The sequence below is a fragment of the Melanotaenia boesemani genome, chromosome 9, assembly GCF_017639745.1.
Source record: "Melanotaenia boesemani isolate fMelBoe1 chromosome 9, fMelBoe1.pri, whole genome shotgun sequence".
Taxonomy (NCBI): Eukaryota; Metazoa; Chordata; class Actinopteri; order Atheriniformes; family Melanotaeniidae; genus Melanotaenia; species Melanotaenia boesemani.
In genome coordinates, this window is record NC_055690.1 from 12,025,852 (window position 1) to 12,052,487 (window position 26,636).

At 37.4% G+C, this 26,636-nt stretch overlaps 1 protein-coding gene across 1 annotated transcript in view; it reads right to left on the reverse strand.

The window, feature by feature from the left end:
* Nucleotides 1-853: 853 nt before the first annotated feature.
* The window catches only part of zmp:0000001236 (mastermind-like protein 2), a 49,571-nt gene continuing 23,788 nt past the window's right edge, over nt 854-26,636 (reverse strand). Inside the window, exons 2-5 of the mRNA XM_041994314.1 lie at nt 7,888-9,081; nt 2,676-2,840; nt 2,452-2,560; nt 854-2,367 (exon numbers count right to left, since the gene is read on the reverse strand). Of these exons, the coding sequence (XP_041850248.1) occupies nt 1,526-2,367; nt 2,452-2,560; nt 2,676-2,840; nt 7,888-9,081 (2,310 nt within the window). The 3' untranslated portion in view covers nt 854-1,525. The remainder of the gene's footprint in view (nt 2,368-2,451; nt 2,561-2,675; nt 2,841-7,887; nt 9,082-26,636) is intronic.

Consider the following 26,636-nt stretch of genomic DNA (forward strand, 5'->3'; position numbering starts at 1 on the left):
CACTGGATCATATTATCTCAACCCTTTACCCTTGCATTGTTTTCTTTTTCTTGTGTTGAAACTATCAGGACTTTAAATATTTAGTGTTTTATTGTGAAAGCATTTCCGGAAATACTGCTTATTTATATTGACGAAAATTGACTAGTTTTGTTGTTGCAGTACCGGACAATGACCACAAGAGGGCAGCTATACCAGCGAATCTCAATGTAAATCAATCAGCAGCTAGCCGATTCGGCTAAGCTAGTGTCTTTTTTAAAAATTTTTAACTACAGTATTTTCTCCCAGGTTTCAGGGAGCTGCTGGTGGTCACAATGAATTACTACAGTTTCACAGCACAATCATCTAAACAGCACAATGTCATATTACTATTTTCGGTAAGTACGATCAAAGTAAAAATAAATAAATAAAGGAGAGGCGAAGACACTTAGTGACGCACTTACTCATAGCGACCGCTGGAGGGCGCTATGTTCTCGTCAATGCTATAAGAGAAACATATAAACGTAGATCCTATTCGGAGGAAGAGGAAATAACGCTGCTGTTATTCAGTGAATTAATGTAATTCTCCGAAAATGTTGTAGCAAACGTATGAAGTATAACACCATTTGTAGTTAAACACTGCATAGCACTCATATTAATCCTTAATTCATTCAGATTAAACATTCCGTGGATCTCAATTAGCTATTGTACTGATAAATAGAAAGGCCTGCAAAAAAACAAACAAACAAAAAAAAAACAAACAAACAAAAAAAAAAAAAAAAAAACACAAAAAACAAAACAAAGGGCTTTCTGATTAGGAGCTTCAACTGCACCTCATTTCCACCAAAAATGTTTTAAAATGTAATGCATTTTTATATTTCTTGGTATATTTATTATACACTGTCAGTAAAATAGTACATTCCAGGGAGAAACGTTGAAGAAAACAAACAAAAGCATCACTTTATTCAAATAAATGTTAATTACATGTATAGTGATGTCTAAGTACTATCCCAAATATTAAATATCACATAATAAAAATAATGATTACACTATTTAAACTGCATTGAAAACTACCACAGATTAAAGGTTTACACAATAAAGAGCAAACATCTGCTGTGACAAGACGCTCCAAGTGTGGTGGCAGAATTTGAGCAGGTAAATACCATGCCATGCTAAACTGCTGATGAAGACTTAGAAACTTAAAACACGATGATTTTAAAATTAACACAGTAATGTTTTGTTTTCACAGTGTGAATTTAGTCTTATACCTATAAGCACAGCATTAAAGCTGGAAATACAGTCCACACAAACGGAGACTGCAAAGAAAAGCAGTTTCATGGCTAATATACCAGGAAAGAATACACAGATTATTGAGAACAGAACACACATTCTTTTCACAGTAAATACAATTTATATACTTGGATAACAAATAATATGAGTTTATAAAAATCTTTTTAACGTTACTTACAAATGTTATCCCTTTCAACATACAACCATGGTTTCTATAATTTGAGCTGCTGGTCAATTTTAAACAATCTGGGACCCAAATTCATGAGTGACTGCCCAGAATCTCATCCAGATTTATATCTTTCATCCAGTCATCATTCCCAGAGCCAGATTTGAGCAGGGAGTCAATGAAGTCTGAGTCTGCATTGATTCCTGGGACTGTGTTGTCTCCTTCAGGGAGGAAGTCAAAGATCAGACGGTTGGATCTGTTATTATGGTAGCTGCTAGAACTGGGACTGGCCTCTACAAAGTTACCTGCTGGTACCCTCTGTTCAGGAGAGGCCTGGTTCAGGTTTCCTACCGGTGATGGAGACCCTATCATTGCTTGGTTTTGTCTTGAGCTGGTGTCTCTCATGGGGGGGTTCAGAGGGAGCATCCCAATGTCTGTGGCTACCTGGTTGGGAGGGCCCATGTGCCTCTGTTGGTAAGGAAGGTTTGGCATGTCCTGCACCCTCTGCAACTGTAGTTGGTTGGGTAGACGCCTAATGCCGAGTCCAGCTGTCACTTGCTTGTTTCCTGAACCCCATCCTATGCTGACATTTGTCATCAAGCCCCCTAGACCCTGTCCTGGCACCCCAGAGGAATGCAAGTCAGCTGTTCCTCTCTGGTGTTGTACACCTGCTACATTGTTCATCCCAAAGGATTTTCCTTGTGTGCTAGGCCCCATGAACCTAGGTTTATTTTGACTCAGTCCAACACGATGGTGATTGTTTTGCTGCTGGAACTGGCCAATACAAGAACTCTGGTTGCAATCTGTCCCAATACCAAATCTGCGGTCCGATGGTGAAGGGCTCAGCTTTGAAGCCGGCCCAGTTGGGTGGTGACAGGATATGGACTGTAGATTATTCTCAGGACCATTGCTGGGAGACTGGGAGGAGTTTTGACCTGCAGAAGATTAAAAAATAATAATAATAAAATAACAAAATAAAAGGTTACTCTAAGCATTAGTTTTTTTTAGCAGCACAGTACCTGTGAAGATATTTCCTTGCTGAACTGCCACCATGTTTCTCGACTGCTTGTAATCTGGTGGCGGTCTTGTAAGATGTCGACTGAACTGATCGTGTGTATTGTCTTTGTCCTGAGAAGGAAAGAAAAGGTAAGGCAAACTGATTATATGATTAACTGACTTAAAAAATTCTCAAACTACTATAAAATGCTGTCTAATAAGGATATAAGCTGTAAATGCAGCTTACTGAATTGTTGATGGTGTGCTGTTGCTGGTTAAACGGTCTCTGCATGGTCTGGGTTTTGGCTGGGCCTTTCTGCTGGTTGGTGGATTCTGAGAGCTGTGGCTGTGACTGAGCTGACATGACTCCTAAGCTTCCATTAGTGGGCAGCCTTGGACCAGTAGGAACTCCCTTTGAAGAAGAAAAACAGGATGTTTTGGCCACTATTCCATCTTTTAATAACTTGTTTTGCTCCCCCTCCACTAAGAGCCTTGAAAGTGCAATGACAACACTTAACCAAATCCATGCAAAAATTTTGGTTGACCACTAGAGGGCAATACTCTACAAGGCATCACACATCTGTCTCCACAAAGTGGTCAAGGCTACTCCCTCTATAGATGAAACAGGCAGAGAGTTTTTTTTTTTTTTTTTGGAAGGGGGAGAGTGAGTCCTCCTCAAGGTCTGCCTTTCCCTTGATAATTGTGTCTAAAGAGAGTGGAAAGAATCCCTGATACAGCAGGAAATGTGTGCCGATGGGAAGTTAAGCACCAGCTCTGTGACTACCCCCATTTAATAAGCTCTCCTTTACTGATCACTGTGTTGTGTTTGGCAAGGAGACATTCCATCTTCTGGAAACCCATTTGGCTCACAACACTATCACTGATTAAAATATTGTAGTCGGTAGCACTCAAAATTAATTGAGACATCCACACTGGCTTCTTGTTTGAAGTCCTGTTCTCATGCTTTTGCAAATAAGCTTTCACCATCATGGGTGTTTAAGATGTTACATGTCCTTGTGCTGCTTTTTTAGGCAGCCATGAAGACACGTCAAGTTATCCAAGTGTGGATAACTAACAATGTTCAAGCTTCATCCAAGTGAGGAAGTTAATATGCACTAAATCAAAGTCAAACTGTGTGTACAGTTTCAGTCATTGTGGTGACTTAAAATAGTTCTCTGGGTAAAATGGACTAGAAAATCTAACAGCACATTTAGCAGACACTATTATAACATAGTTCCATTTTTTGGAGGGGGACCAAAAAGTCACCACCCTGTAGATGTGTGTACATCTGAGTCAATGATAATGACTGAGCTAAAATTGGGAGAAGGCAGATTTAGAAAATAAGGGATGCTGAAAGTCATAGGTTACAGGCCATTTCATGTAAGCTAATATTCACCTTCTTCAGTTCAACCCACACAGTAAACCATGCTTAGCAATGACTTTACACAAGAGAAAAACATCAAAACATTGTTTTTACTGTTACCCTAGAAAGCAAAGGGACTGGCTTAGATCCATGGGACCTAGTTAGGGACAGTATACAGCACTTAGTTTCAGCTGTGACCGGTCTTAATGAGCTTAATTGATGATGGTTAACGTAAGAACAGATGACCATCACAGACCAACTAAAGAAGGTTTGTTCTACATATGCTGTAAGTAAAATCCAATTGAAGGGTGTTTTAGCAAGTACATCTGAGTAATCCTCTCATCCTGACGTGTCATAAAGCTGTTTTCCATGCTCCCCCCCCCCCCCCCATCATTTTTCACAAGCTTGTTGTAAATGAATACCACATGTGGCTCAGACTCAAGAGAGTGAGCGGAGTGATTTAGTCTCCCATCCTGCGGCAGTGCAGGCAGCTGACAGTGATCCAGGCCCAGTCTTGTCGGCTCTCACACTGCACTTCCTCCAGTCTGGTCTCAGGATGCTGTCCCTTGGGAGCGCCTCGGCATCTGGACTTGGCTGCAGCTCCCTTTCCCAGGAAACAAGCACTCCCTTCACAGCCCTGCTGGAATAACCTGGTAAGCTCAGGCCTTGTGACCCTGCTCTTATCTTCGAAGGATGTGGTGCCACATCAACAAAAGTTGAGACTTTTTCTCTCTTACTGCAGGTAACACTCGGCTCTAGTTGCTGCTGTGAGTTTTATTTATTTTTTATGTTTCCCTATTATTTTCAGGCATCTTTTTCTATTATTGGGATGCTGATAATGAAGACGATCAAAAAAGAGGTGGAGCATACAGTGCAACATAGGTCTGCAGCTCAATTCGAAGCATGTATGTTTATTTGTTGTTTGTGTAATTTTGGTGTGCACTGTAAATGTAACTAACTATACAGTTTAGGATAGTATTGTGTTTAGCAGAAAGCAACGCTCTAGTATTGAAGTGGGAATTGGTTTGAGCTGAATTTAACCACCAGATAATGAAATAGGTGTCAAATGTTTTCATTTGATCTAATCCAGACTGCGTATGCAGAGCTAGTCAAATGTTTGAACAGACCTTGAAAGAGCAGGTGTCTAAACTTTTGGCTGGTACTACATTTGTAAAAGATTTTTATTGTAGTTTTGTGAAAGCAAATTACTCCATGTATGTTTAAATAACTGCAATTTGTAAAAACTATGCAAAAATAAATGTTATAAATGTACAAATTCGGCAATAATTATTAATCAACCATGTGGAAATAATGTACTTTGGTTTATCAAATGAAATGATAAGTGAGTCAAGCAGTTTGTGTTAGACATTTCATTTCTGTGATTCTTCCTAAAATTGATTCTGCATGATTGTCTGCTTGGCATTTGGTTAATACTACAATTCCAAACTAAACCTTCTAGGAGTTGTGAGGAAATCAATACATTTTACACTACCAAAACATTAGGACTCAGTTTCAAAGAAAATAATAAAAGCAACATTCTGCAATCAGATTTAATATCCCTCAGTGGTTTGTCCTTTGTTGATGTCATAAAGTAATTTTTCTTCTCTTTAGCTATAACACAACTACAATACAGATATGACTATAGTGCTACATATATTATTCTTCTTATGATTACACTGCCTACCAACCACTCATTCAGGTTCTCTAATGATTGAATGTTCTCTGAATATCCCTAGAATGATTCATAATTCCACTGACTGCACATCATTTTTTGTGTGACCTTGAAATGAAATTCAACACAGTTGATTTAGAAGCTGATTTTAAAATGTTAAAAGTATTAAACAAGAATAAAAGCTAATACATCTAACTGTTATTTTTCAGAAGTTCAAAGCTTCGGTCAGTCAGAAGCCCACTGCTGGTCGTTAGGGTTACGCAGACGATCAGGATGTTCTTTTAGGACCTGTTTTTCTCTGGCATTACTAATTCAGCTCATTGTGGGAAGAGACTTCACTCTTTCTTTTCCCTCCCTGTGAGCCATCCCTTCTTTATTAACTGGAATTTTAACCCTGTCCCTGCTGATCATATTCCCAGCAATGTGTTTAGGCATATAAATTCACTCTGCATTCTGCTTAAAACCGAAAGCAGAGTGAAACACAAAGTCCTTGGGGACGTTGTCTCCACAAACCTTTACCTCTAATAAAGATGAGAGCATCCTGATAACCTTGGCATTTTAATGTCCAAAGTTGACTCAACTTCTTCTTCAGGACTTCTGGACATTTTGGAAAAGTTTTTCCTTTTTTTTTTTTGTATATAATTTATCAAAATCCATTTAAGACATTTTAATTATTTGATATCAAGCGACTCCGTTTGCTCTGAGTCTTTATCACTACTTTGTTTTTTAATTATGTTTCATGCTCTGTTCAGAATCAGAATCAGAATCAGAATCAGAATCAGAAAGGTTTTTTATTGCCATATGAGTGAACAGGTTCACATCATTAGGAAAATGCTGCGGTACTTGGTGCAGACATAAAAACAATATAAGTTATAAGTTTAAGTGTTACTCATAGTTCAGCTTTTAAACCTGCTACATTACTTCAACAAGCGGAACGATAAGATGTACTTGGAGAGTACTTGTATAGTGTCATCTCTATTGTTCACAGCAATGTTAATACTAAAAATGAATACTTAATTCTAAAATAACTAGTACTTTTACTTTTATACCTTTTCAACAATATAGTCTGAGAATATCATTAATGAATAAATTTATTATTTTGTTACCAAATATTTATAATGTATTTTTGCCTTCTTGACACCTACTCATGATATGTTCAAATACAATTTAGCCATCAATAGGAATGGTAAAAATATTACTCTACTTAAAGTAGTTCAAGATGAGACAACATAAATATTGTGATCTGGGGTATCAAATATGTCTTTAACTGGAGTTATCAGCAAGTATTCAAATGGTTTATTTGTAAAACTGTTCCTGTTTTATTTATGATGTGTTTGTCATCCCACCTTGTTTACTTCGATGTCTGTATAACCCCCCCTACCCCCCACCCCTTGTTCCACCCTCCCCCAGTCACTCAAGCACTTCCCTTGATCTGCAGAGTTTATGAGAGCTCTCTTGTGTGGCTCACATTATCATTTTACACAAAGACAGCTACAGATACTGTTGGTGCAAAAATTAAAGAGGGGACAGTCTAAATCTCCCCAATCATAACAAATCAGTGATTCAACCTCCGGCACCAGGCTAAGCAGATTACTGTCATTTTCCACCACTTGTCCCTTGTAGCTAACAACCTCCAATTAGCAAATCCCGCTGTGCATATCTGTATCCTGACAGGGAGCCACCATGACAAGCAGAGAAATTAGAAGTCCTGCATGTTAATTTACCATGCTCTGGCAATCTGTGTCATCGTCAAAACACTTTCAGGGGAAATACAAATGAAGGGACTTGCAACAGCAAAGATACAGACATAAGCAAGAACAATAAAATTCCCCCCAAAAACATGCTGCATACAGACACTTCAGACAGCAGGCTGTTGAGGAAGAATGAAGTGCCTAAGTTTGACTATGCTGTCTGTCATTTTAACACCTTTAGTAGAAAAAAATGTTATCATTAACTTTTTATATACAGTGTAGTCATTTACAAACTAAAACAAAGTATTGAAACAAAGTACTGCACTCTAGTCTTCTCATGCTGTTGGTAATTTTAGGTATGGCATTTTACTAGGAAGTTATAGACTGTGTTAATAGACATCAACAAGCACTTAGTTCATACGTTTATGGTGCTATCTGCATTAATAATTGTTCCTACATATAGGCTTAGGCTTCATTAAAACCTTGAAACTACAAGATTATTTGCAATATGATGACATGACATTTTATAGCTGATTTAGTGTCACATGAAGATCTACCACTTTAACGCTTATGTAAAGGTTAAAAGTAGGATTTTTATGCAACACTGTAGTCACAAAAATAGTTTTTGATCAAAACTGCTCTTTTATACAAGTGCAAATTAGTTCTTCTATCCTGAAAAGTCTGGAAACTTTTTTACTATCAAGAGGAAAGGCCATGTGGACAGAAGTCTTACCTGTTGCTGTGGAGACATTCTGAATGGCAGCCCTGCAGAAACAGACTTGGGTTGTAGACAAAGGGCCCCTGATGTTGAGATCTGTTGGTTCTGGAAATGAAGAGTTGAATGTGGCTGATTCTGGCTGGGTGATGGTGACGGTTGTTGTGACTCTGTTTTGTTCACTGGGCTTGATATGATAGACATGGGCTGGCTGGCAGAATGAGATGCTTTGGGACTGAAGTGCAATGAGGGCTTGGTGCTGAGACCCTTCATGTCCAGTAGATGGGAGCCATTGAGGCCATTTGACTTAAAGAGGCAGTTGCTGATCCCCTTGTTATGGGACCCAATCCTCTGCTGGCTAAGTGGGGCTGTGCTGGAGGCCTTTTCTTGGGGAAAAGTGCTGGTGGTAGACTGGGCGTTCGCAGGAGTCCAACTGGTCATTCCCACAGGTAGGTTTTGGTGGTGGTGAAGGAGAAGAGAATTTGGCTGCTGCTGGTTTGCAGCCATCTGCTTGAGCTGCTGAGCGTGGGATATTTCTGGCCAACAGGGCATTGCTCTGGGATTTCCTGCTTGAGTGTTAGCTTTCTGTGGTGTGTTGGTAGAAAATGTGCTGGTCAGTGTAAAAGAAGGACCAGCTGAGGCTGGTCTAAGCTGTGGCGAGCCCCCATGAACCTGGCCAAAATCTGGTGAGTGCTCTGTCTTTATCTGCTTCTCCATTGGTGAACACAAACTCGGAGCCGCTCCAGCTGAGCTTGGTCGACCTAAATCCAAACCAAACGTATCATCCTGCTTCATCATCTTTTCAAACTCAAGATCATTCAGTGGGGGCACCGACTTTGTCAGCTCATCAAACAGATCTTGGAGCTCTGGGTCAATTTGACCACCACCTTCTTCCTTAAAGTCAAAAATCATTTCTGAGTTTGACTGGCCACAAGACTGGATCTCTGTGGGCTCTTTTTTCATCTCTTTAAGAGTCATGTTGAATATGTCTGATCCCAGTCCATGAGGCATCATGTAATTCTTCCTCTGCATGCCAGTGGTTGAAGATCCTTGCAGAGAATGGGACTGAGTTAAGTTGTGGTTGCAGGTAACAGTTCCCAGACCACCTGTGTCCATACGAACACGCTTGAAGTCAGATGTAGAGAAACCACAGGAGAGGCCATTCTGCTTTGGTGCATTTCCCTCAATTTTCCTTCGCAGAGATCCTTGAAGCTGCAAAAGACAACATAATAGAATTACACCTTGAAAAGAAAACAACATCTTCAGTTAGAGACCATCACCTCGCTTTAATTTTCAAAATTATTTACTGTGAGTGCTTTAAAAAAATCAATAGTTCTGCAGTGTAAAATAAGATAAACCTTGCACACAAAACATTACTGAAAAAAATCCATTTTAATCAAGGCAACAGTTCTGAAAATGGTCATACTTAATTGCAAATAAGGGACAGAGTTACTAAATGAATACAAATCCTACTTCACAAGTGTGTCAAAGCCTGCAGAAACTGTAAACTGTAAAGCATTTAAACAGACAAAAATTTTATTCACTAGATTAAATGTTGCTTTAACAGTAACAGCGACAAGTCTCAAGTGCATCATTCAGTCACACCACTGACCATTCAGATATGTTCAGAAAACACTTGCTAAACTTCAGTTTTATTTAAATGCTTGGAATTCAGTAGTGAAGCAATGGAAATGCATTCTGATATAATGTAGTCTGAGTGCAGTGGATGGGGTGAGAAGATAGTTAGGAATCTGATACAGTCGACAGACCGCAGAGAGAAGAATAGGGTCTTTGTCTGTTTCCCTCATTTGCATACATTATATTTTCCTCCATTGTGCTTCGTTAGATAGCAGAGTTTCTCCTTTGTGGATGAGATTCTGCTTAACATGGTGCAGATATCTGATTTCCTTTTGTCCTGTACTCATGTCTTCATTTAGGTATAAACATGGCCATGACACACAACTATAACCATACAGTAACCCTCCATAGAATTACAAATTTAAAAATCCAAAATGACTAAAGATTTTATTTTACTAAATTTATTTAACTTATTGTTTTGTCAGTGACAAAATAATTGAGTTTATTCTTCTACTTGTGCCTTAAAGAGTAGTTTAAAACAATCAACTAATATAGAAATTGTCCGTCTGGCATAAATCTAATTCACATTGCTGTATAAACAAAAACCAAATGACTGTTTCAATGTGGAGCCTACATGGAAGCAAAATGGCTCTGATCGTACATGAGCCTCAGTATACGAGAGCAGATTCACTGTGTTGTCTATTTCACTGTGGGAACAAATTTCAGTCATTTCCACCTGCTGGCAAACATTACATGAAAATGATTCACAGCCTGAGGGTTAGAGTGAATCCTGCACTTCACTATATTTCTACTCTGTTCATGACTGTGTCTCTGTTAATGCTTTAATAATAAATCAGAGATACATCTGCACATTTTAATAAATGTACATTTGTATTTGTAGCTCACCAAGTCTCCTTATTAAATCTAAGAAAGTGCATGTGTCTCAACATGCTGAATGGATGTTGACAATAATGCTGGTGTAGGTAATAAACTGTGAGGGGGATGGGACGTTAAAATGATTTGTTCTGATTTCTTTTATTTAGAATAGATGTAATTTGTTACTATTTTCACCGGGGTGATTTCATAAGGAAAAAATTCCCATTGCAACCTCTTCATTTTAGTGAATAATAAAAAAAAAAAAAGCATTAAGAAAACATTATAAACTTAGAAATGGAGGAATTCTGTCTTCAATAAAAGACAAGGAGAGATATGAGTGTCCAAGGAAAATAAACGTTGATTAGGTAGATTCCATAAACCTTGGACAATATGTTGTCCCTGGCTGAACTCTATAAAGCCATAAAACTACAAATAATTTGGGAGCAGACCATGACCTAACTAACATGACCTATAAATGCATGTAATAATTACACAAAATCTGTTACAGTTTTCATATACCCAACAGGATGGCTAAAACCACTGGCTTTCCCTTAATTATATAAACCCCTCCTTCTTGGGTTCTTCCTCTTGGCACACCCCTATAAATTCCACTGGCTCCCTTAACCCCCCCCCCCCCCCTTTTATATAATTTTACTGTAGGAGAGGTGGGTGCCATAATTAATTATATATCTCTTCATCCCAATTAATCCTTTTGTTTCTTCAAAACCATACGTGTTTCAACCTGATAATGTGAGATTGTACTGATTCTGATATTTGTGGAATAATATTCAAAACTCACACAATAATTAAATGGACATTAGGTGACAAATTGTCCAGTGCTTTTTGATTATAGGCATTTTTATACTGAAATACTGATGAATTCTAAATAACTATAAACACTGGGCCAATAAAAAAGAAAATACATGGCAGTTTATAACATGCAGTGTCACCTGTTAACATTTCTATCTGCTGATTGAAGATTTTAGACATTATAATCATTATATAATGAAATAATATATGCAAATCCTTCACAAAAAAATCTGTAAATTATCCCATCAAATAATAAATTAGTTCTTAACAGAGAATAAAGAAAAAGAAATTTAAGTAAGCGGATATAAGGACTGACAGTGTGAAGATGAGCTAATGCAGACCCATAAAGACAAATACAATTCAAATGATAAAAACCTCATTATTTTATCCACACTATAAACTTTTCCTGTCTTTATCATCTTTCACAATGTGAATAACTGGACATCTCATCTGCATTTTTTTCAAATGCAGACATAAGTAGGCCCTCTGGTGTGCCCTTTATTTTCTCTCACTCTTTTTCTGGAGAAGACAGACAAGAAAACTCATGGTTCAAGGAACTGTCTGTGAAAACACATCATGAATAATGGAAAGGACGGTGCATGTGTTGCAAAAAGCTGTTGTGAGACAGGGTTGCTTCACTCTTTCCACTGTGCCATTTAAACGGAAGAAATTATAGGCATTTGGTGGTAAAGCATCTTTGTAAGGTCAAGATTTTCTCAAGGTTATTTGTGTACCTGGATCCCAACTTCATAATAAAATACAAAACGGGGGCATCCTAGTGCAAACAATTTTTAAGATATCTATCTGAAAAGGACCATCCTGTTCACTTCTCAGTTCTCAGAAGCAGTGGCCTCCTAGCTGGCCTGAAATCCTCGTGACTGATCTCCAAGTGATCTGAAAATAGATTTTTTGATTAACATTTAATGAGCTCAGAAGCTCTGAATCACTTTGAAAGTGACTCCTGCTACATGAGAGGCTTAAACGTATGCATTATATACTGATCACCTTAGGAATAAATTAATACTGTTTATTTCTATTTTCCCTGATTACTAAATATAATGTCAAGGTTGGCAGTGACAATAAACATATATGGATACTTTTTTCTAGCATCCAATAGGGAACAAGAAAGATTTCAGTTTTGAGCATAACCTCTTCAGTGTTGCTTATTGATGTTCCTTAACTCTGACGGCGAGGACCTGACCTTGACCATGTCAAAAGAGACTGGAAGCTGGAAGGCTAGTGGCTTCTGTGTCAAGCTGAGCAGTGTAGTGATGCTGAGCACTGTGGATGGGGCTCCGGGTGAGCCATCACCGGAACACAACACCAGACCTCTTGGTACCATCTGTCAGTCCAGTGGCACAGCCCTCAGAGTCAAAAATGCTTAAAGGGTATAGGTTTGGGAGTGTTTGTAGATTTGTGTGTGTGTTTGAAATGGAGTGTGTGGCTCAGCAAAAGACTGAGCTCACCAGCCTTTAATCTTTTCACCAGAGCCCTGAAACATGTTGCAATTTTCTCCTGAGAATGTGGGAGACCTCCCTCTCGGCATTTAACATGGAAAAAACATTCTCAAAATAAGGAATAAATACAACTATTGTGTTCCTAGGGAGACATAATATTTATGCTGTTTTGCAGGTTGCACACTGTTGCAAGAGGGAATTTCAGCTCATTTATTACCAGAATAGAAACAAGAACCCCCAGACCAGTGCCAGTGATCAGCTATCATACAAAATTCATCTGCCTGGAGAAGTGTGGAGAGCTCAGTTGAATTATGAAATTTGTACTAGCTGTCTCAAGCTGGAAGCCATGATACTATAGCCAAAAACTATTCTGGATAAGTTGAATTTTCTGAATTATTTAAAGGCTGAGGCTGAGACTCAGTATGTACATTCACGAGGCAATTTATAGTCAAATCAGGGCAGGGGTACTGTTAGATTCTCTTTCTCAATCCTTCTTTGCTACTGATTTAAAGGTCTAATTTTACTCAGCACATAGCAATGTATACAAAAGTGTCCCAGGGTAAACATTATTAGATAACAGCAGACATAAAATATTAAAGTAATAATGACAATTCTGTCTATGTTATGTTTTAGGTAACCATATTTGGCATTATACTACAAAGAAAATAATCTAATTTAATTAAAACACCTGCACAATAGTAATGATAAAGGTAACCCAACCTTAAAAGATCACTGACGCAAGAACAAGTAATCACATGACTCCAGTTTTAACATCTTTACACTGGCTTCCAGTCAGTCACAGAAAAGATTTTAAAACCCTTCTGATTGTTTACAAATCCCAGAACAGTTTAGACCCAGAATACATCTGTGATATGTTCAGAGAATATAAACCTAACAGAGCTCTTAGATCCAAAATCTCAGGTCAGCTAGTCCAGACCAGAGTCTGGATCAGAGTGTGGACTTGCTGAGAAGCAGCATTTAGCTGTTACGCTGCAAACAAGGGGAACAAACTGCCAGAGGAGATTAAACTTTCACCAAATGTAGACACTTTTAAATTCAGGTTAAAAACTTTCCTTCCACCTGCACCTAGGCATGAAATATGCACTGTAATTTTTATTTTATTTTAACTTATCTTGCAATTAATAATTTTAATGTAATTAATTGTCTTTTTATTTTATTGTGATTTTTGCTTCTTTTTTTTTTGCTACCTTTTACTACTTTTTAATGCTTTCTTAGCATCACCTGTAATGTTTTTAATGTTTTATGTAAAGCACTTTGAATTGTCAAATAAACCTCCCTTGCCTTGCCTTATCCGGGCAAACACCAGAAGTAGACCCTCTGCCATGGCTGAGGTGACATTTTTGCGCATGTCAGAGCAGAAAAGATGAAAATAGGAGTATTTCCTTTACAATGCCAAGGAAATCTGGAAGGACTTGTGCAATTTTTGGCTGTTCACATGGCAGTGGAAAAAGTCAATTGTGGTATTTAAAAGAAAAAGTTGATGGGAACACGAAGAACAGATATTTGCTTCATGAAGATTGCCACTGTCTGTGTCTGTCTGTGTGACACTGAGGGGGGCAGTGGTTGACACAGTTTGTCCACTGATGGCAGTATGTTTGCTTCAGGGGGAACACCGGACGTACAAAGAGCAGAGGAGAGACGACATGCTGTCGTGGCAGAAAAACACTGGATTTTATTCCCAACAACAAAAACAGTAAATTTTGGTGAACAGTTGTCACTCTGACACTATTGTGCCTATCCATGTTGTGTCCATCTAAATGTGACACAACAGGTAATGTTTGTTATGCTGTTTAACGCTAACGGACTAAGAGAGAAGAGGCTGCGGTGTTGCTGAGAGTAAATGACTAATCTGGGGAAAATAGTGAAATGTAATGTTATTTTCTTTAATCAGGGTAATGTTGTGACCAGAGAATAAAAATAATTCAGGCATTAACACAAATACATCACTTACACAGTTCCTTCAGTCTAAACTAGTTAAAACAAAACTATTTATCTGACTAAATAGAAAATAAACAGTCTTTGCAAGAGTCTGAAACTATTTCTTTACCAACTTTTTTTAACTTACAACAAAATTTATTAAAACCAGTTTCTGTCAGATGAATCATGGTTTACATTAATACACTAACGTCTAACTATAATGAAAAACAGAATAACTGAGATCTCCAGAAATATACCCTTAACATTAACTGTAGACCCCGTTCTGACGTTGCTAGTCCAGATATCCATGCAGCTGTACGTGTCGGCAGACGCAAGATATAAAGAACTTCACACCTCAGTAATGGCAGCACCGCAAGATGGTGCAACACACAAAGCAGTTGCTGGATTAGTCTTTAGAAACAATCAAACAAAGCTATGTTTAGAAGAAAGATTCAATAGTTACCATGTGACAAATCTTTTCAGCAATATCTATAATAATAATACCAAGACATACATCTTGGTGCATAAATCAGTGGCATCTGTTACTGTGGGCCATATGCCATAGGGTTGTACAGGGAAGTAAGCATGAGCTCATTGCCTTCTTCACTAATAAGGTTGGTGTGTGTTGGGACGAAGCAGCACACTGCAGAGGTGGGCTACTTTTGGCTCATCAGCACTTTGCATCCCCACACTTCCTGACACAGTTGTATTAGATTGAGGCTGCCCTCCAGAGAGCAGGCAGGAGCGAAGGATGAACAGCAGCAGCAAGAAAAAAACGAGTAAGGCAGCTTTGTGGCAGCCTCTGGGAAAAGGGAAGAGATGATAAGAGCTCCTTTGAAAAGAAATCATCCATTATGTTTACTGAAGCCAGATTTTTTAAGTTAGCTCAGTTCCAACTTTACATGGTGAATCTTGCTAGGAAAAAATAGGCAGCTGGCACACTAAAAAGCATGTTACAGAAACTCCATTATCTAAATGTAAAGATTAATAAAACCAGCAATGCAATTTGCTTTGCCATAACTTTGTGCTTAGAATCCAGACATGTTTAATGTGATGATCCTAAAGCTAAGGATGCAGAAGAAGAATCCAGAAGTGAATCCTTTAAAAAAGTAACATGAAATATTTTATGTAAAGTACATCTTTGAGAGTCAATCGACCCCTTCTTAACAATCTAAAAAACACAGATTATTCTACACTTTATGTTTTTACAATTTATGTCTACACTTTACACTACAAGTTTAAATGACCTAATATAGATTACATTAACACAGTATATTCTCCTGTCAGATACAAGGATTACGGATTGTGGGGCTGTAAATTTGTCAGGGCATTAAGGCTGCACCAGCTAGGCCATGCCACTGCTACGTACCACAGGTCACCAACATCGCAGTGACAAGCTGTCACATCATATCACCCATGGCCATGTGGCTCACAGAGCTCCTGACACCGCTGTCGCCTCTCATCTACATGTCATTCTTTACCACAAAGACATTTACTGAGGAGGACTGAGGGAACCCCACGCTCAGGAGCATTTCAATGCAATGCGTACCACTGTAGTTTCTAGTAAAAGGAATCCTTTCAATAAAGTATGTAAAGTTAGAAGCTATCTACAGACACATTTAGCTGCACATAGCAAGCTGAAGAATAATTCAGACATCATATAGGGATTTCAAAATTATGACAGCTTAATAAATAATTATTTGTCATGCAAATTATTGCAATTAACATTAAATTAATTAATTTATTTTGTGTCACTTTGATAACCTAAACCTAATCATCACCAATAATTCATGTTCACTTCAGAAGACCAACAGCATTAGAGGAAGCTGAGCAAAAGTAATTCCTGAGAATTTCATGCTTTGTTTTATTGTTCAAATTGGGGATTGCACCTTAGAAGATGTATGCTTTTCCTGGTAATTTATACAAATTATTAAACATTTGCTAAATTTATTTAAATGCTTGTTTTCAGCTGTGTTCAATGGGTATACTGTATTACTACACTCTGTCAAAGTGTGCCACTGGATACCGTCATGTTTGACAGTATCTTGTCTTAAAGCTTTGGCTTGGACAGGAGTGACCTGTAGCTTCACCTTTTATTCCAAACAGTGAACTGGTTGGGGTGGTGGATGTGAAGATGATTGTCCAGATAAGCGGTACAAGCATTTTCTAACCAGTTCTTTGAGCCATCAAGTCAGCTCTTCCGTGTTAATAGGCTCTCCATTTTCATTTGGCTTAAAACCAAAATGTTCCCACCCAAGTGCAGTGGTGTTTGGTTTCAGAATTAAGTACATAACATTAATGTCAAGAAATGCTTACTGTATTGTAGTTGGCTCTAATGTTTATTTAGAGGTACCTTGAAATAAACATTAGGTGACAACAAGGATGCCATTTATTTAATGACAGAGATGGTGTCTTAGAAAATGAGCCAGTCAGGAAATTATGTTAAATGTTACATTTCTTTTTTGTTTTACTCTACAGTTCCTATATGGGTAAATAAGATAATTATGACGATTATGAGATATGAAAGCAATCATATCAAATTACTTCATTATGAAAATTTAGTAATAATTGTGAAAGCCCTAATTATTTCTATTAAAGATCACTATAATCTTTGTACTCATTCATTAATTGTAAAAGAAATAAAGTCCTCCCATGTAGAGCTCCTACATGTTAAACTGACATTAAAAGCTAATAGTAACAAAAAGAAGCCTCCTGCTGTGTCTCCTTACTTTGTCAGCATATGTGCAATGAAAATAGCACTTGAACACACTGAAAAGATTATTTCCAACTGCTGTCCAGGACAGGGCAGTAATATGCAATACAATAAAGCAAACTAGAAACCTGCACTGGTTAAAAAAAAACTACAAAGAGGATAAATGCTAGATTTACAGGGACAAATATGGTCCAATAGATTATTTTCAATTTTTAATTTAAGAATTGAAATTAATCTGATCAGAGATTACAAGTGACATGTTTACACGGATGTCAGATTAAGTTTTCCGATTATAGATTTTATCAAACACCTGTGTGACCATCTTGTTTCAAGCTTTTCAGCAGTGGATATGCTCAATAATCCTTAACTTTTCAGTTTCCAGCACAAATGATCTACTTCTGTTTTGTTGCCACCATTTTTTAAGTCTTTCCTGTAATTCATCACAGCACCTGAAATCCCCACGTGGTTCAAGCATGCACAGAAAGAACATACACCACAGAAATGATTGTATACATGTGTATACATTGTTATTTTTCCTGTTGATCTGATTCTGAAAAGGTTTAAACCACCCACTTGATAGGATAGAAAATGATATCGAATCAAGGTTGAGCGGTTGAGCTGAGCTTTTACATGATGCATTTTTATTCTGACTGGGTAATTTATCAGATTTAAAAGTGCTCAATGTAAAAGCAGCTATTTTTGCTTTCTGTTTTCAAGTATTGTAATAAAGACCAAGTCTCTCTTTAATCATGATCATCAGTTGGTCTTAGTTTTTTCGCTATGCATGGCCACCTTGTTTTGCTTGTTTTGGAAAAATGAAGATGAGAAATAAATGGAGGTGGAGTATGGCATGTCAAATTAGCCATCTGCTTTACATTCTTAGTGCCAACATCCCTTTTATACAGTTAGTCCCTACTCTGAACATCTATAGTTTAAAGTCTAGCCCTACACCTTGATAAATGACAGTAATAGGATGTCAACAGGGTCCACCAGAGTCAATGGTGCATCACACAGCAAAAAGACAAGAGAGACAGATGTTCATCAATGCTCCAGATGTTTCTGTTGGTTGTGTGATAGCTTGTTGTTTAAAACTCCTTAGAATGCCAGTTGATCTCCAAAAAAAATAATTCATGTTTGAAAAGGAGCAATTGTGGGTCAAACTGTTTATTTTAATGATACTACAAGTTGATATTGTCATTGGTCCAAAACCAAGCTTTAGAGACAGCCTCTTACCACCAAGCTTCATGGAGTTTGCATCATATTGCCATAAATCTTTCACTTGGTTTATTGCATGATGTTGTGCTTCAAGGTCAGGAGGTAAAAAAAACATTACTTACATTACTTACTTGAAGGTGTGTTTGGGGCAAACACAAATCTGAACTTCTAAAGGATTTTTAACAATCAAGGTTTAAATCAGTCAAGATTTTTTTCACACTTGTGTGCAGTCAAGACAAATTGTTGATAAAGCACTGCTATACCATAAGCTTTTAGCTTAATGAAAATGCTATTTGCAAAACCCAGCAGGTACAGAACATTAGTCTTTGTTTTTAGTCCCTTGTGTTTCTGAGCTGTGCTGTAGTGACCTACTCCTGCTAAATGCAGCTTGTCATTAGGCTTTTTATTTCCAAGTGGAACTGCAAATTTAGTTTATAATATTTAAGCTGATCAGCAGTTTGTCCTGCTTTATATATATATATATATATATATATATATATATATATATATATATATATGTGTGTGTGTGTGTGTGTGTGTGTGTGTGTGTATTAGTATAAGTATTCTCTATATATAACTCTATCTGAAAATCTATGTAATACAGTAGAGAAAAGCTACCTCAGATAGGTTAATAAAAACACTAAAAGAAGTGGACACTGATTAAGACATTGTCCTCTATGCAGACATTTGTTTTTAGTTTAAGTGTCATATTACACAAAAATGTCACAGTTGAAGAAGTGAAATACTAATCCTTTTTTCTTGAAGCAATTTCTTTTCCGGACAGATCAACAGCTGTCCTAGAATGTCTGTACCCTTAAAAGGCCATTACTATGCAACCACAAGTACCTTTTTCCCAGCAACTGTCAAACACAAGGCCTGCCTCCGGTCATGCCACAGGAAAAGACACACAAGTAGGGAACAAGTTGCCTTCCTGTTTTCAAAGATGATTCCTATGGCATGCAGAACCATTTCCTGCTCACTAGGCTCAATTCACCATCTCAAACATCTGGCTGCTCTTCAGCACGCAGCTGCATCATGATGAGAGCCAAGAGTGCCACTACTGAGTTGAGCAACACAGTCCTGAGCCATTCCAGTCATTTTTCTGGCCACAACAAAGAAAACCTATCATGTAGCTCCATTAGCAAATGCTAACAGTGTGATTATTTAGATTTAGTGACTTTTTGAAGAGATAATTTGTTCCATATTTAGTACTTCTGGGTCCTGTTTTTATCCTGTCATCCTGTGTTTTTGGATTAACAATTCCTTGATACTCCATTTGAAGTCCAGTGACTGCAGTTCCCAAGCAGGAAACAATATTTGTCAATATCTGATGTGAACACAGCAAAGTGCTCTTCAGTAACATTACTGTGGCAATTTTCTAGTGAAGCAAGGATCCATTTTATATCCCGTGGGAAACCTGGGCTGAGTGGTTAATGCTGGGCTAATGCTGCTTCACTCAGCCAGGTCTTGATAAGCCTCATGCTTTTAGAGACAGGAAAACACATTTAGTGTTTTAAACCGCTTCAATGGAGAAAGCTTTGAAAAATCCACTAGTTGAAAAGGGTATACTTGTTGAGTTTTGCCATCAGCTTTCATTTAAATCACACACACATGCATGAGGATAGTCAAACTAATCTGCACTCATGCTCTGAAACAATGCCCTGCCAGTTTGGTTAGAAAAGGGACTACTGCAGCTTGAAAGTAAGAGGAAAAAATAAATGAGTGGGAAGCTTTGTTTGACTCCTACTCCTAGCAGCCCTGACATTCCAAATAAGGTCTGCATAGCCTGGTGCGGGTAGAAATGGACACAGAAAGCATTGCAGAGCTCAGTGACTCTAACTGAGGAAAAACTGTGTAGATTCTAAGGGAGGGGAGGCTGGGGGGATCATGGCGCAGAAAATATGTGACCTCTATATAAATTTATCATCAGCCTGGCATTTCCCAGAAAGAATATACATAATATATATATATATATATATATATATATATATATATATATATATATATATATATCACTTCATACTGTTATATACTAGCTCAGGACATTGTTAAATCAATTACTATTTTCCAGCCATTGTGTTGTTGTGTAAGTTTTCAGCACACATTCTTTCCATAGATGGATCAGTATGTACCTACCCTGCCCATTAGAACACTGTTGTCCCTCATTCATACTGATAAAACAAATGTCAGTATGAAGCATTTACTTATACAAACAACTAAGCTTCCCTCCATTGTTCTCCAACTGTTCTGTATTATTGCTTTGCATATGCACATGTATGTGTTATAGTGTGTTGCTGCCACTTGGGAGCAGCCTCAGAAAATATGTGGAAACATCCGAAGTGTATGCTTCTCTTCTTGTCTTATATGCAGCTGACATGGTGCTTTGAAATTTGGGAAATTGTGTTTGTATATGTGCTGTATTGTTAGGATCCTGCTAGCACCAAGGATGCCTTGGTTGAATACACAAAGTCCTTAACTCTACTTGAGGTTTGTGCTGTCAAAAAAATCGATTCTCAGATAGTAATCGATACAATTTTTTTTTTATCTAGTTAGATATTATTTTGCACTGATATCGCTACCATAAAAGCCCTTTCGGCATCTACTGGTTCACAGTAGGAATGGGTGTATCTGTACTAGGGCTGCCAAGATTAGTCCATTAGTCATGATTATGTCAACTATCAAAATAGTTGGCAACTAATTTAATAATCGACAACATCATTTATTTTTCATCCTTTATTGTTTTTCTTCTCAAAACTCCTGCTGTACCTTTTACTGCCTTGTCTGCCTTTCTGTCCTTGACGCACATGCACAGTAGCGGCAATTAGGGTCAGCTGTGACATCCCTGGAAAAGTTATGCCCAAACAACAGTATCATGACAAGCCGACGACTGAGCTCAAGAGTTTTGGTGCATTTTTTAAAAGAAATCAGGAGAACCATGTGCCATGCAAACTCTGCAAGGTAGAAATTGCTTCCATGACAGTACAACTGTGATGCTCGAGCGTCTTAAAAGAAAGCACGTTTCAGAAGGCCAATTCAATTTCTGACAAAGAGAAACAGTTGTCTCAGTAAGCTAACTGGCTAGTTAGCTGCTAACATTAACATCAACAGTTGATAGCTGTAACATTAACAGTAGTTAATGTACAGTAGTTAGTTACAGTAGTAGATTCCTCTTCAGTGGACGACTTTGTTATCAAGCCAACAACATCTACACCTTGGCAAGCAAATATCTTAAATTGAGCAATCTTGAACATATTGGTGACAGACCTGAGACCTCTGTCCATGGTTGGCAATCAAAGACATGACCAAGCAGTTCAACCCAGAATATCATGATAACTACCTATCAGAACAACTTTTAAAATGAAAAGTGAGCTATCATCTTAATTGTCTTTACTAATAGAGAGGAGATAACACTTCAAGCTGGAAGTTAATGTTGGTTATATAATAGCAGCTGCATGCTAGTTCTTTAAGCAACAATTTACATATGATCTGATAAGTCGACTAACTGCCAAAATTACTGGTGACAAGTCGATTATCAAAATAATCGTTTGTCGTGATTGCTGCTCAGCTGAGCCTGCACTTCCTTAATCAAGCTCATGTGCTCCACCTGGAGCTTCTCTAATTATCACACCATCCTCGCCTGTTCCCCGTCTTACTTAAACCCTCTCCTGTTCATGCTTCCTTGCCAAATGGTCAGCAATACTCACAGTGTTGATATCCAGCATTTCTCCTTGTCTCTAGATTGCTGAAGTCAACCTTGTTACGTTCCTTGGACTCCCTGTTGCCTGATTCCCTGTCGGATTTTCCTGCCTGCTGCTTATCTGGATTACGACCATTACATCTTTTGGATTTTGGACATTCATTGTTTTCTCTCTGGAACCTTCCTGGATTCTTTGTTCTCCAGCGTTTTCAGGACTTTGCCACCCCTCCCTAAAGAGCTGCTTCAAGACTGCATCTGCATCTCTAGTGCTCAATGAATATCACCTTGGTTTACCTCAATCACTGTGTGTGGCTGATTTCCCGGGTCCTCAGGAGTTAACCATTACAATTTTTTGTGGCAGCCCTGATCAGTACTCTGGAGTCAATACAAAATATGCCATTTGTTTTTGCTTCTAAGAGTTTTAGGCAATAAAATTGCCAGCCACAGAGTATTCCTTCTGTGTCACATGATTATGGGAGCTAGAAACCTGCAGGTCTGTCAGCAGTTTTATATCAGGGTTAAAAACTTTTCTATTTGCTGCCTTTTTATTAAAACAACTGTTAATTACCCACACTGGAACTTTGTTTCTTGCATTTTTTTTCTATTTTATTTGAACTTTTTTTCTTTTATTTCTTGTAAAGTTTTTTATACACTTGTTATTGCTTCCTGCACCCCGTTGCAATGCTTTTAATGTTTTATGTAAAGCACTTTGAATTGTCTTGTACATGAAATGTGCTATACAAATAAACTTGCCTTGCCCATCAGATGTCGTGATGACGCTGCTACTGTTGATGGTGATGAGGTTTTGTTTTGATATTTTACTGGTTTGATGCAGTTAATTGCCAATTATGTTTTATTATATTTATCATATTATTACATATTAGATTTATTTTATTTCTCATTTAATAAGTGTGAATAATCTTATATTATTCTGTAGTTTAAATTATTTTATCATTTTATAATTAACTTTATATCTTTTGTTGAACTTACAAGTATAATTGTTTTAAAAGCATTCCTTTCAAGTATTGATGTTCCTGAGGTTTTTTTTTTATATTTCATAATGTCCTTGCGATAAAGATATTGTACAATTGTGATTTTCCATTTAAGGGGCCAAAATTATCGATGTAGGTATTGGTATACCATACCATAAACTAATGGTATTGTATTAACTGGAAAAATGTTGGTATCACTAACCCCTAGAACACGGAAAGAGGCACTGGGTACCTGAAAATGGGTACCTGATGAACCCACTGTTTATTATGTTGCCAACTTAGGAACCTTGTTGCTAGATTTAGCATGTTTTCAGACCTCTCTAGTGACTTTCTTTTCTAAGTGACTACAAATCTAGCAACTTTTTCTGGTGTTATTAGATACTTTTAGAGATTGAAGTGAAAGCACGCTTTGTTTACTCTTCTCAATGAGCAGCGGGTGCTGCCCCACTGCTCATTGAGAAGAATGTTTTTGAAATTTGTTTGGAACACTGGGAAAAAAACATCTAGCTGGCTTTTGATTTCCAGCCTTTTCTTTTTTTTTTTTACCAGTCTAGCTGCTGTCTGAAACATAAACAGTACTGCAACAGTGAACGTAAGTTAAATAAGACCACATACCTGAAATTAAAAATGTTTATACAGGTCATTGCACGCCTACAACAAATAAAAGGAATGACCACATTGAATTCACCACCACCCAAGTATAAAACAATCACAAAATTGCAAATGACACTATAACATTCATTGTTACGTTAGGTAAATATTAATTTAAGTTAATCTAGTTGTTGTGAATTGACATTTACTTTGGAATACACAGCTGGTTGTTATTCTGCAGGTGGTGAAGCATATTTGATGTATTTCTCCTTTCATTGCAACTTCTTAATGACATGCTTTACAGGCTTCACAGGTATTCCACAATACACTTTGGTAAGTTTTTTCTATAACCACAGGAATCTGACAAGGATGACTTAATCATTTTGAGAATAACGGTGCATTCTATTTGTACTCTGACATCAAATTTTCAAAGTTTCTAGTTGGAAATGCAACACGACTGCCCCTTGAAGTCGGACATCTGACTCAGAAAGTTGGGGAATACTCACTAGCTCCGACATCACCCATTAAGAAAGACTGCTAGTTCCCAGATCCGACTTCCGAGTACAAATTGAACACACCATAACTCTTCCTTCGCAGTACTTTCCTACCCTGTCACGCCTCTTCTGCAACTCATGCCTGCCTTACCAATGTTTGCCCAACAAACTCATAATTAAAAAAGAAATAAGGCAAAAGCAAAGAGTTAAGATAAAGGGGAAAAACATTCAAGTGGATATGATAAAACCAATTAATTATTAACAAACACTTCAGTTAAAAAAATAAAAAAATAAAAAATGAAGTGCACTTCTAATTGAAGTTAAAAAACTGTAAAATTTTCTCTATGAATTTATCTATGAAGTTAAGGTGCAAGAAGTCTGCAGTGTGAATACTGCGATCAAACTTGTTACACAACCAGGACAAGACATCAAATGAATGCCTACAGTCCTTTTCACACAGGTATTGCATTCTAATGATGTAAAAGAAAAAAAAACATTTTCATTTTTAATGATCTCCTCCCTTTCTGATCTCCTGTCTGCTGTCATTTTCCCAGGCATAACACTGACGTAACGTCATACAAACACAGATGCGTCTGCATGTGCAATCAAAAAGACAGTGGCAGCATTGGTGAGCACATCTGTTGCTGAAGCACTGTTGTAACTTTTGGGTATAAAAAAAAAAATTGGGACTCTGGATCCACCACTTCCACTTTCACCCACCTTAAAACAGAGATATTAGTCACTGTAATATGATAGCTTAATGTTAGCATCTATGTTAGCAATGAGCTTACAGCCACAGTGGTATAAACATTAGCTTGTTACTTAGTTTGTACTAAAAAAAATTACTCTATCAGATTGGCTCCACTGAATGTGTTCAGAAGAAAAATTAGACATATAATGAACACAGTTTCCATAAACTGCTGACTTGCCATGATGGCATTAAACTTGGACCAAACTGGGATCGGACCCACTGTAAACAACATGGTTTTACTGGGTGTGTTTATTAGAAAAGTACAGCTGTTACTGATTTAGGAATGTAAGAAATACTTACTACACTTGCAAGTATTGGATCTAAATTGAAAAAAAGTGAAATATTGAGTTTTTAAAATCCCATTTAAAATGTCACACAGTTATTTCTGCCCCCACCGTTTTATTATTATTTATATATTTATTTATTTTAAGATTTTTCTGATGCATTAGTGCAGGAATCGCCAACTGTGAATCTGTTAAGCGACTGTCCTGCAGATTTTACATGTTTACCTTCTGCAATACAACAAAATCTAATTATTAAAGGGTAATTACGAGGCTTGTGCAGAAGTTGACAACATGCTGTCATGTGAATCAGGTGTGTTGCAGCAAGGAAACATCTAAAACCTGCAGGACAGTTAACAATCCCTGCATTAAAGTGTAACATATTGGCCCTCCTCTCTATGGTCTTGAGGTCAAAGACTTGAGACTTGACTTGGACTTGGAAAAATTATTTATTAACATCTCTGAGCTACCCCACAGTGGCAGGGAGAGTTCCAGTTTGATGCAAAGCCATATCTTTAAGCAAGTTTCTGCATGCAAGCTGTTCTTGTGTGTGTCTGTTGGGTTTTATAAACCAATGCTTTAGTCTTGTTACATGTTGCAGCTGGTGAGAAACAAAGAGAAAGAGAGAGAGAGAGAGAGAGAGAGGGGGGGGGGGGGGGGGGGCGGTGCTCTCAGGTAGTTTTTTCAGGAGGAAAAAAAAACAAAACAAAACTAAACAAAACAAAACAAAAAACTTTCCCATGAAGTGGTTGCTGACTCTCATGCAAAGTGAAATAAAGTGAAGCAGCCGGTTAGATTTTGGATTTTGGCAGATTTGTAGATGAAGCTGATAAAGTAAAAAAAAAAAATAAAATAAAATAAAATAATAATTATAATAATAATAATAATAATAATAATAAGAAGAAGAAGAAAAAAATTTCAAGGTCTTATAGCTCATCAGATCCCAAAACAATTCCTAGAAGTAAAAAACGTAGAAACAAAGTGGTCTTAATATTTAATATTATTCTAACATTGTTTAGAAACACACTCCTGCCAAACTACAAAACAGAGATAACTGACAAATTACAAGAAAAACCTAACTCTGAAAAAGTGATCCATTATACTGGGAAGTGACCCTTTTTCTTCGAAGGAGGTTGCTTGTATAGTTTCAAAGTTATTCTAAGTGATCACCTTCATCCTATAATAAGTCATTTTTATCCTAATGGTGAGAGCACTATAAGGAATATAAAGTTCCCATCCACAGGACACTAGTTAATACACTGACACATTTATTTTTCTGAGGAGTAAACCCAACAGGCAATACTGAAGTAAAATATTATTTAAGTCATACTCATTTATTGTATGGTAAGCTGATAATGTAAGAGGTTGATTTTG